This window comes from Glossina fuscipes, unplaced genomic scaffold, assembly GCF_014805625.2.
Source record: "Glossina fuscipes isolate IAEA_lab_2018 unplaced genomic scaffold, Yale_Gfus_2 2, whole genome shotgun sequence".
Taxonomy (NCBI): Eukaryota; Metazoa; Arthropoda; class Insecta; order Diptera; family Glossinidae; genus Glossina; species Glossina fuscipes.
In genome coordinates this window covers 16,210,650-16,222,252 of record NW_023998416.1, presented here as the reverse complement: position 1 = coordinate 16,222,252, position 11,603 = coordinate 16,210,650, and the positions used below count along the sequence as shown (strand labels likewise).

The following is an 11,603-nucleotide window of genomic DNA, read 5'->3' as shown; positions in this document are numbered from 1 at the left end:
GGTTTCTTTAGAACTGTCTTAACTACGAGGCTAAACAAAGATACTTTTTAATAGACTTTGAACTTGTGGCAACAAAGCACAAAGGTAGATTAATCTATTTGGAAGGAGTTTTGAGAACATGACCACATTCTCTTTTGCATTCACTTATACGTCTAAGCATCACACATTTGAAATGTTTTAACCGACATCCAAAAATGTTTTTGAGAAATTTGGATAACTTCCAAACGCTGCCAAAGTATAACAAAATTTATTCTATAAGTGAATCGCTTGCTAATTATTAAAAAGTTCAAATCTCGCAAGAAATTGAAGAAAATATTAGAGCTTAGCTTAAAAAGCAAACTGACCTTATTTACTAATCGAACTAAGATGTCTGTACATTAAATATATAGAACTCATCATTGATGACCAATTCATCCCACTTTTGCGTTGTAAGGTCTTGAGTTTAGGTAAAATGGTTGTAATCCGTGTAAGTATTTAAAATATCTTACATTGTAGAAAATTGCTAATTTGTTACAATTATAATCCAGCAATAGAAGCAAGAAAACTATAAATGTGTCAATGGGAAAGTTTATCAAGTTTTTCTCAGCAATTTTTTCTTTAACTAGGCCTTTATGATTTTATAATCACCTTGGAGGAAAATATGAGACGCAGAAAGGCTTAATCAGCTGATTTTCTTAAGTCTTGTTATAGGCGTCAATCTTGAAAGTGTTTAAAAAACGATTTTTTTGAATAATTTTTTATTATTATCTAAGTTTGTACATCTAATGCTTTAAAACTTTTTGAAGCTTTTCTTAGAACCTTGACCCTTGGTAACTTTTAAAACATTGAAGCGTACAGTTTTAGATAGAGGACGGCACTCGCCCACTGTAACAATGTCGCCAATTTCAACATCCCTGCAAAACAGAAGAAAATAACAATATTAAAGCTTCTATTCGATAACAAAAGAATTATAAATATCAGAACAGACATAGGGCCTAGTCTTTTCGACTGGCATAATAGCCTACACCACTTCTACACTTTCTGTTGCAACAAATTTCTGCCAATACGAAACTACCCACCTACTGTTATTTTGATGAACGTGTAGATGCAGCATGTAATTCAAAAACCGAATTTTCAATTGCTGGACAAAAAATTGAATTGAATCTTTCTTTGTGATATTGTTTTAGACGCATGTTTAACACAATGCCATGAAATATTTACTTAATTAGAGAAATTTTTTAAAGTTCACACAGAATTCATCGGATAAAGTATGATTTAAAGCGCAAGCAAAAAATGTATAAAGCTTTGAAAACAGGCTAATTGTGGTGCAGGTTACAAGAATTCAGATGTTAGTTTAATGATCAAGTCTTTTCAGCAATTATGTTTATGAAGACCGTCATGATTTTTTCATCAAGAAAGTTTGTGGAGAAAAAAGAAAAAAAGGTTTGAAAGAAACACTTTTACCTAAAGCAGGGAGATAAATGGACGCTCATGTTCCTGTGCCGTTTCTCAAACCGGCTGTACTTCCGCACAAAATGTAAATAATCGCGTCGTATGACGATGGTCCTTTGCATCTTGCATTTACGCACGGCGCCCGTTAAAATGCGACCGCGTATTCTTACGTTACCTGTAAAGGGGCACTTCTTATCAATGTAGGTTCCATCGATGGCCTAAATAAAAATTAATTGAGCTTTAATAAAAAATAAAGAAAAAAATGAAATTTACTAAAGAAAAGGGGGAAAACAATCTGTTAATCTTACTATGAACTTTTTTATGCAAATAGAATACATTTGTGAATCTTACTTACTTCACGAGGTGTTTTAAAGCCCAGGCCAATATCACGGTAGCGACGAAGACTCTTCTTTTTAGTAGTGCCGGGCTTTATTTTCTTGTTTAAATTGATGCCAAATTGCTTTTGAAAAGCTCGCTCATTCTGGCCAATGCCAAATTAAATGTTCGTCGTGATAGATAACATAAATGTGTTATGTAGGATAAGGATTTGGTTTGGTTATGCATTTTAAGGTTTTCACATTTTAGGTAAAATATAAACAAACCGCACACATGCAAAGAAAACAAAACAGACAAGCATTAATTTTGGGTAAGTTCTCACCTCGGCCGGAGTTCTATAACCCAGACCAATGCTACGATGGAAACGTGGTTTTTTCTTAATATTCAAGGGCTTCTTACGTATTACCGGAACACTGAATTGTTTCCGAAAAGCACGTTCAGTTTGCTACAGTTTTTATACATATATTATGAAACAGCAGACACAATCATTTTTTTTTATAAATATTAAATAATGCTTCTCTTAATTTGTAAGCAACTTAAGTAAAATAAAATCCTCTATTAACTGCTGCTGAAAGTATTCTTTTGTTATTTTGTACACGATTTTTTTTGTCACACTTAACTGAACTATAACTGAAATGAAATTAGCACTCCTTCATTATTCCCTCCGCCTTGAAAATTACTCCATTTACACCATTCTTCAATTTTCTCATGTTGAAAATCGCGATAAAATAAAAAAATATCACACAAATAGCCCCGTCTTACCTGATCGGCCATGTTGAAGAAAAAGAGAGAACTCGAATAAAGGAAGTTGATTTCATGATTGTGTGGATAGTAAACAAATGTGGAACTTATTTTTATAGAGTTGTAAAGTTGGCTGCATTTGATTAATGTGTAAAGAACGGTGGGCTGTCCAGCTTACTTTAAAACGTAACAAAAAACTAAAAATAGCAAGTACCAAATAATAATGATAATAAATAATTGGTCAATCGCCTTCGTTCCCCCTGGAGCAATAAAAAATTCTTTTTCCAGCGTAGGAAAAGCTTGCGACCTGAAAAATTAGAGAAGGCATTGTTAATGTAGAGAAAACTGAAATTAAAAATTTTCTGTCATGAAAGAGAATTTTAACGAAGTAAACGGTAGTTTTTAATTAATTAATTTAAGTAAATTTTTATGTATTTACTTTGTATTTGTAGTTTTGTATTCATAGTTTTTAATTACATTTGGTTTGTAGTTTTTCATTTTTAAATTTTTGCAATTTTGTATTCATAGTCTTAATTAGATTTGGTTTATAATTTTTCATTTCTAAATTTTTATAGTGTTTGATATGTCTGTTATTTGTATTATTAATTATTTTGTTCTTGAGTCGTAGGGAGTTGCATTTGGGTGGGTTTAGCTTAGGTTAAGTTAAGTTAAGTTTTGTAATAATGTTTTTGGCTTGTCTTTCATTTGTATTGTTACTTAGTTTGTTCATGAGCTCTAGATAGGGTACTTCTGGTTGCAGGGAGTTGCATTTGGGTAGATTTAGTTTTTGTTGTTCGACACAATGTTGTTTTTCTGTTTTATTACTTTATGTATGCCTTTGTTTTTGCTATTCTTCATCTATATAGTTACATCCCTTCATTAAATAATTAATGTCTTTCCTTGTTCCTCGTTTTAATATGTAATATACATATACGATTGGATGACGTTTTGTATAGGAATCCCCGTATCCCCAGTTATTGACTTGCTAATAACAGAAGAAGAAGAAGAGTATAAGAATTCGAATTTTTGGGAAATCAGTCTGACTAATATATTGAAAAATTGTTCGTTTATTTTTGAATTCTTTACTTGGGAGAAAAAATATAATAAAGCAATGGCCAACAAAATAGTGCAAACATTATCTGGAACTGTAATGGAAGTAATGCGCGCAGTCGAAAACGTCACTAATTGCAATGTCACGACAAATGAGAAAAACGATTGCAACCTTAAAGCTACTGCTCTCGCATGCGTTAGTATAATAATAATGGCTATTCTGTCAATAGTTTTGGGTTCTAAGCGATCAGTTAAATTGCATAGAGAAAAAGAGGTTTGAGTTTCATCATATCATTCAACATCTGAAAAGAAACAGAAACGTCATCAACGATTTCAATTACAGGTAAGCGGTGAAACAACCGATGCTATGAGCAGAAAGGAGGCCATTTATTTTCCTATTATTGCTTCGTTGGCCCTTTTTGGTCTCTACATGTCTCTTAAGGTCTTTTCCAAAAATCATATCAATCTCGTGCTTACTGGTTACTCCTGCCTCCTTGGTGTCACTGCTTTAATACATACCTCCAGACCATTAGTTAAGTTTCTGATGTCGGCTGCGATCTCAGAAATAACATACCATATACTTTTTAACAGAGGCGAAGGTAAAACCAAAGAAAAGCTCATAAGTTTCAAATTCTCTACCTACGACGTGTTGTGCCTAATAATTTCCACAACAATTGGCGTGTGGTACTTGATAAAGAAACATTGGATAGCAAAGAATGTATTTGGGTTGGCCTTCACTATGAATGCCGTGGAGATATTGTATTTGAACAATATCGTTACAGGTTGCATTCTTCTAAGCGGCTTATTTTTTTACGACATTTTTTGGATTCTTGGCAGCAATGTTATAGTTTCAATAGCTAAGAGCTTTGAAACGCCTATTATGTTAGTTTTTCCTCAGGACTGGATAAGTAACGGCATTAATGGTTCCAATTTCGTCACGTTAAGCTTGGGCGACGTCATCATACCAGGCATGTTTATAGCCCTGTTACTGCGTTTCGATCATAGCACTGACCGCAAAAGTGACATCTATTTCCATTCCACTTTGATAGCCTACTTTATAGGTTTAACGGCTACAATTATCCATCGTATTGTGTTTGAAGAGGTTCAGCCAGCAAGATTGTTTTTGGTACCAACCTGTTTGAGTACGCCATTGCTAGTCGCTCTATTACGTGGTGAAATGGGAACATTATTTGCGTAAGTTTCACGGTTCTGTTTGAATACAAAGGGTAATACAAAATTAACTTCATATCCTGCAGCTATCACGATCACCCTGAGAGGAAAACTAAAAATAAACAGAGCAAAGATATTGTGAACGCGAAGAATTCTAGAAATGTTACGTTGCCCGCTAAGGATATAAGCTCGACAAAAACCTACAGGCGATATCAAAGGCTTCCTGAATAATCTTAGAAGGACGTTTTTCGCTTCTTCCACGTCCATTGCATTTCTTTTTAAAATAATATGTTTAACACTCTGCGCGCGGTCCTTTTTTAGTAGGACGATTGTTCAATGTTGGTTGTCTAAGAAAATTGGAAAAGCCATAACAAATAGGTATTGAAAAAATTATTGACAAAATGCATGCAGAACAAAATTTTTTACATTTTCAAAATTACATTCTAACATTTAAATTCCCCAATGAATTTAAACTTAGAAGTGCTTTTAAAAAACAAAATAAATTCTAGTAAATAAATTCCATGCTCGCAATTTCACTAAGCGTAGTAAGGTGTTAATGGCTTCCGCAATTTGCAAATAGTAAATGACCATCCAAGTCTGATCCAATTGTTGAAGTAATTTTATATGATAGGATATATTCTTGGCATCGGTTTAACATACAGTTTGTTGCAAAGTCAATAACACAACATTTTCATCAGTGTGTTTATGACACACGTTACACCTTAGTAGAATCTTTATCTATTAGTGCAAGTAAAAACGCAGTCATCAGTAGTTGGCAATTCCGTAAAGGAAGTCATATTCTTTTAATTCTTTAAACTTTTTTTGTTTTTTTGAAGAGGAATGAAGGGGAAGGTTTTGACTTCTACACCTGTATTTTCAGTGGCTTGGTTTAATTTTTAGGAAGACACTTTATTTTTTGGTTTGTAAAGGAAGAATGAATAAGGCCTGTAAATGGAGAGGTCTGTGCACCAGTAACGTGAAATGTAGAAATTTCTTAACAACAACAATAATAAAGAAACTTCTCTATATATGCGCTTTGACAGAATAACAAAAGACAGTGTTACGAGTTCGAATTTACAGTAACGGCAACCCCCTGGCAATATTTTTTTGCATTTTATTCGTAGATGTCTGCTTTTCTAATAACTAATAACTCCTATATCAAATCACGGAACCTTGTAGTCAACCCCAGTAAGAGAAGACTGGATCTCAAAATGCTGATTTTAACTGAGCAAGCGACAAGAGGTTGGCTTTTGGCAAAAGCTAGATTAATAGCAGATCAGTAGTCTTGGCAAATTTAGAGCATTTGAAGCAAAATTTAAAATTGCTAAGAATATTTGTAGATTCTGGATGCCATTGTAAACGAAAATAAATTAGTCTTTCAAAAAGCTTTCTGATAATGTAAACGTAGTGTGGTTCAAATCACCGCTACTACTTTTCACCATGCTCAGCGTGCATTATTGCAAAGCTTTGCACGCATACAAGTGAATTTCCCCGACCATGGAAAAACAATTAAGCCAGCTAATAATGACGGGGAATCGTTCTCTTTGCCTATTTAGTCAACATGACAAATTCTTCCCCTTGCTCATATAATTCATAATTATTCCTCTTGCTCATATATTTTACAACACTTCCTCTTGCTCAAATAATTGTATGTGTAAAAACTGAAGGCGATAAAGCTTTTAGTGAAGAAGATGAAGATGTTATCTGCAGCTATGCTTTGGCTCCCAGAAGCGATTATTTATTAACTGCACATCGCAGCAGTTTGCTAAGCCTGTGGTATTTGGAAGAAGGGAAAGTGGAAAAATTATGGAAAAGTCAACACAACGGACCAATTGTTAAGTTTGCATTTAATGCCGACTGGCTTTTGGTGTGCAACAGCGTTGATTCCAGCTTCATATTTGGTTCATTTCAATTCGAACGCGCTTAAGGCGGAGATTTTTCTGCCGGCTCTGATAAAACCATTTATTGCTGGAATTTTCGCGCAAAGCAGTTGATCTGTAAAATGTCTGGCCATATATCGCAAGTGACTGCGATTGCCTTTTGTTTTGCAAGTCGGAATTCCGATTATGAGTTTATGGCTAGTACAGGACGGGATAAAAGATTGATAATTTGGCGATTAAATGGAACTCAGGAGAAGGTAATATCCATATATAATGAATTGGAAGGAGCATTTTACGCTAATAACCCTAAATTTATTGCAGACGGAACCAAGGGCGATAAAAAGCTTGTAAAGTTGAAATCCGGTAAAATTCTAAGACTCAACGAAAGTCGAGGGGAATATGAAATTAAACATCTACTCCGTAACGATGTCACCCAACAATTAGCTGCAGTAACTGTTGATCACAACATGCGATAAGAGCAAAAGTCTGCTGGTCGAATGTTGAGCCCTACAGCTAACAATACACGCACGCAGCAGCTAAAAAAGAAATTCACAAAGCAGGCCAGCGAGACACTGAACGTCTAATAAAAAATAAATTTAAATATACAGATTCAAGAAAAAAATATATTCAAACCACCCAAAATTAAAAACAAAAAAAATGTTAAAATTAAGAAATACATAAAGAATATTAAAATGAAATAAATATATATGAATCCAAAAAGAGTATCGAAAACTTAAAAATATATATAGAAAATATCAAAGCTAAGAAGATTAGATAGAGAAAAATATATGAAGAAAGAATATTGAAAAATAAATGAGAAATATTGAAAGTTTAAACATATAAATCTTAATGCAAAGGATAGATGAAATCAACATCTCCATAGACAGGATAATTTCTAACCTCAAAAAACTAAGCAATAAAATTTCGAAGAAAGAAACTGTCGAAAGCAAACTAGAACAATTAGAAAATTATACAACAAGAGTCCGTACCATAATTGGAACCAATACAAAACCAGAACAATCAGATTTACTAAATAAAATAGAAATATTTAAAAAAAATATATAAAACAGCAAAAGAACTATTAGAAATTGAAGCTACCAAAGAATCGCTAGAAGACATAAACCCCTGCAAAACAGATAGTATACAACAATAGTATAATACAACCAAAAATGGATTTTAACCTAGAAAGAGCCTCCAACCAGCGTTAATGATATTCAAAAAGTGCGAAAATTATGACACACGTCCCCAATTAAAACAATTAACTTTAGCAATATAAGCATAACTTTAGCATAGAATTTAAGTATAAATAACCCATCAATATATGAATAAAGCAATTGTATCAAAGCAATTCAAAAGCAATCAATTCGCTAAAGACTCACAGGCGTTCCATTCGCCTTATAAATTTTACTAGGGACTGCTTCATGCCTAGCTCGTCTGGCCGTTATAAAGAAGCAGACAGACTTGGCGCATTGAAGCCGAGCAGCTTAGAGCTAAATTCCAACAACATTTACTTACACTTTGGGAAAGATTCATAGGGAATCTTCCCACAAACAAATATTTAAACGCATCTTATCCCTAATTTATTACAATATACGCTTGCAAAATATTGATTCCAATAAACCATTCGGAACTACAATGAAATATAATTTAAAAAATTGCTCTACAAATGTGTATTTAAGCCGTGATTAAATAAAACACTTTTCGTTCCTGTGTTTTTGTAGTTGAACGCATTATTCAATGGGAAATAAAAGAAGGAAAAATTAAACATTCCTGTATATAAATTTTTATTTCGAACTGGACTACCACGCTTTACTTTCTGCATATTCTACAAGTGGTTCTCCTTTTGAACTGTACTACCACGCTCTTTAGTCTTTTTCGTTATACGCATCGTTTTTACTTTCTTTCGGTCAAACTTTTTATTAAACAAATCGATTTGAAATTATTTACTAAATTGATTCTGAATCATCTTGCATCCGTAATGATTACATGTCCACATCTTTATTAAACCTTTAGTCTATGAACTTAATTCTTTACAAAATTCTTTCTAATAATGACAACATTGCTATTTTTATTATTTTCTTATTTTATTATTGTTATTTTCTTATTACCCGGTATATGCTGACAATATTGTATTTTAGTTATTCTATTCATGTTATAATATTTTGCTACAATTTCTCAGGTGTGGCAATAAGGGGTTAATTATTTCTTTTACAGCTGATCGACTTGACGATTTAATTTTATCATTTACCTATATATATTTTCCTGCGAAGAAATTTTGAAAAACTGCTAACGTTTACCTTCGCTCAAACACGGAAATTATTAATTAAACTTGGCGCATCTATTTGTTATTGTTGAAATAAGAAAAATAACAACTGCAAGTGTTCTTCCGAGCAATATGTCGATGGGAAAACAGTTTCGTACTTTAGCTCAACCATACTATTGGATGAATATTTTAATGGCATTGTCGTATTTGCTTGCCAAAAAAACCAAGCCTATCTGTTCCATGGTGTTTGCAGGCGATGATATGTGTGAACTGGATAGCAGGGAAAACGAAATTTTGTTTTTCCTATTAATAGTAATAATGATACGGTCAAGAAAAACAGGCAGTGTGAACATGATAAATTATTTGTCGTCGTCATTTATATATACCAAGGTTGCTAATGCTATACTATGGGCTTACAGCGATTTTCGTTACGGTCTTGCTTTTCTGTTGTTGTGCATATTAGTTGGAATGCTATTACCAGAGCCAACCTACAAAGGTCCCGAGCATATTACTTACTTTCGGACAATTCAAGCCTTTGAAGATGAATTGGCGCAAAATAAACGCATCAATTGGTTGGTGTGTTTCTACACTGTATGGAATCCGAATTGCGTAAATTTTGCGCCTATTTTTGCTGAACTCTCAGCAGAATATAATTTTGATACTTTGAAATTTGGCAAATTTGATATCGGCCGTTTTCCGGAGATAGCACAAAAGTATCGCATTTCGGATAGTAGTTTGTCACGGCAACTTCCCACCGTAATACTTTTCAAGAATGGCAAAGAAGTAGAACGTCATCCAAAAGTAGACGCCAAAGGAAAGTTATTAAAATTCTTTTTCTCGGCTGATAATGTTCGAGCTAGCTTTGATCTGAATAATCTGTATAAACAGTGTGTCGAAGATAAACTGAAACAATCCAAACCACAACAAATTATGAATAGTACCACTAATACTATAGCTGCCATAAAGAAGACGCAATAAATGTTTCAACGTTGTATAGCATTCAATCGGAAATATTATCATCGTTTATATAATATTCGGCGTGGAAAAAATTATTTCATTACTCATTACGCGTATGTTATTAAACATTTGAGTGGCTTTTTAAGCGCGAATTTTGACAAAAGTGGTAGCGGGAATTTTTGTCTATTTTACATGCTATCAGTTTTTGTGTATATACATTGTTAAGAATGTTATTATTCTTCTTATGTTGCTTGTTATTCTACGTTTCCTTTGTTTTCTCTGTTGTGCTAAAAATGAAACCCTTAATCGGGTTTTTAAGTCAGTAGATTATTAATTTTTAATAGTTGTAAAGTTGCATTTTCTTGTCTATTTTAATAAATTATCTGCCATAGATTGTAAAAGATAAATAAAAGTTATGAACGGATCGTAATAATTGATTCTTCTTTTCTTTTTTTTTTTTTAAATAAGTGCAAATTGGCTACTTAAACATTAAAAGCTTGAATTTGTAAACTAATTTCGGTCCACACGCTTTCCAATTTTTACTACCTTTATTTCTAAGTAAGTACCAAATATAATGATTCCATTCTAATAAAGACGTCAGAGCCATTGCAGTAATTAAAGTAAAGCAAATATTTCTTCAAAATTATATATATTAAAAATTTAAAGAGATTTTTCTCGATCTTGATGTACTATCAAGTGCAATATATGCACTGAAATTTTAACTCCAGTTTAAAAGTAAGATTTTCAAATAAACACCAAAGACCTCTCTTGATAAATTCAATAGGCTAATAAAAATCTGATTTTGATGGGATTCTTTCCAAAAAGAATTTTTCTGAGTTTTGTTTGTTTTCATAGAAAGATGTGTAGTTTCTGTTCATTTTTATAGAAATAATAATAATTATCTAAATACTTCAAGCAGAAACTCGAAATTAAATAAAAAATAATTCAAAAGAGTAAGAGAGCAATTTCCTTTTATGGGATAATATCAGGTCCGCAATGCTCTTAAAGAGAATGGGCTAATCTAACTCAATGCTGCTGCACTTAAAAATGCCTTAAAAATCTTGCGGTATCGGTCAGTTACATTCTTACACATTCTCAAAAATGTTTTTCCTTAATTCTTTATAATACATTATAAAGTTAAAATAGCTAGGTTGTTGCAATAGTATTGAGGGAATGGATCCGCAAATATGTCCTTATATGTCAGTGCTAATTCTACGTCGTGATTTTTTTCGCAATTTCTTTTACCGGTTTAAATATTAGTTTTAAAGTTCAAGACACCAGAGAAAACTATACACATGGAGAACGATGTACGAACATAGACAATATTTAGTAGAGTTATCTAAATTTCATTGACTCTTATAAGTCAACAGCTGGAAATGTATGTCAAAGATCTTGTATGCATTATATAGAAGATATATAAATAGATTTAACACGTGGTACAAGTTTTTCTTGAAGGTTTTCTCTTTGATTACTTTTTTTCTTCTTCCTTCTTTTGTGAATTTCTTTACTTTGATAGATTTTGGAAGTTTCTTCTTGTTGAATTGTCTGTTAGTTTAACAGAAAATTCGCGACAGCATTTCAAATGAAAAATGTTGTTATTCTTCTTCTTCTTTACTTCGGTTTTTGCATAACAAAGAACTTTCTTACGAGTTATGCAAAGCAAGTGCGTGAAGTTTGAAGCAGAGCATTCTTAAATTGTACATGAAAATTTGAAAAAAATATAATTGTGTACAGTAAAATTAAAAAAACAAGAGTAAAAAGTGGAGTTTGCAAAA

The 11,603-nt window shown here is 32.6% G+C and overlaps 3 protein-coding genes across 4 annotated transcripts; 2 read left to right on the top strand and 1 right to left on the bottom strand.

The window, feature by feature from the left end:
* LOC119633342 (40S ribosomal protein S11) lies at positions 1-2,562 on the bottom strand. Of its 2 annotated transcripts, none has more exons than XM_038026851.1 (4): positions 2,530-2,562; positions 2,090-2,212; positions 1,444-1,649; positions 1-893 (listed from the first exon to the last, which is right to left on the bottom strand). In XM_038026851.1, exons 1-4 carry the CDS (start codon positions 2,539-2,541, stop codon positions 770-772), a joined length of 465 nt encoding a protein of 154 aa, XP_037882779.1. In that variant the 5' UTR covers positions 2,542-2,562; the 3' UTR covers positions 1-769. The 2 variants fall into 2 exon arrangements, with proteins under 2 accessions (XP_037882779.1, XP_037882778.1); XM_038026850.1 differs by lacking the exon at positions 2,090-2,212 and adding an exon at positions 1,787-1,912 and having other exon boundaries at positions 541-893; positions 2,530-2,552.
* Positions 2,563-3,619: 1,057 nt separating this feature from the next.
* LOC119632959 (minor histocompatibility antigen H13-like) lies at positions 3,620-4,959 on the top strand. Its single transcript, XM_038026124.1, has 3 exons — positions 3,620-3,832; positions 3,902-4,752; positions 4,815-4,959. The coding sequence occupies exons 1-3, from the start codon at positions 3,620-3,622 to the stop codon at positions 4,957-4,959; spliced, it is 1,209 nt and encodes a 402-aa protein (XP_037882052.1).
* Positions 4,960-8,874: 3,915 nt separating this feature from the next.
* LOC119633654 (thioredoxin-related transmembrane protein 2 homolog) lies at positions 8,875-10,219 on the top strand. Its single transcript, XM_038027313.1, has one exon. It carries the CDS (start codon positions 9,004-9,006, stop codon positions 9,847-9,849), a length of 846 nt encoding a protein of 281 aa, XP_037883241.1. The 5' UTR covers positions 8,875-9,003; the 3' UTR covers positions 9,850-10,219.
* Positions 10,220-11,603: the final 1,384 nt, after the last annotated feature.

Bases quoted from the DNA above. Each gene is read 5' to 3' on its own strand.
- LOC119633342 (XM_038026850.1), bottom strand. The intron at 1,650-1,786 runs GTAAGTAAGATT...ATTTTTATTTAG, and splicing joins GCTTTAAAACACCTCGTGAA to GCCATCGATGGAACCTACAT. The intron at 894-1,443 runs GTAAAAGTGTTT...TCTGTTTTGCAG, and splicing joins CATTTATCTCCCTGCTTTAG to GGATGTTGAAATTGGCGACA.
- LOC119632959 (XM_038026124.1), top strand. From the start codon at position 3,620: ATGGCCAACAAAATAGTGCAAACATTATCTGGAACTGTAATGGAAGTA. The intron at 3,833-3,901 runs GTTTGAGTTTCA...TTTCAATTACAG, and splicing joins AATTGCATAGAGAAAAAGAG to GTAAGCGGTGAAACAACCGA. The intron at 4,753-4,814 runs GTAAGTTTCACG...CATATCCTGCAG, and splicing joins GAAATGGGAACATTATTTGC to CTATCACGATCACCCTGAGA.
- LOC119633654 (XM_038027313.1), top strand. From the start codon at position 9,004: ATGTCGATGGGAAAACAGTTTCGTACTTTAGCTCAACCATACTATTGG.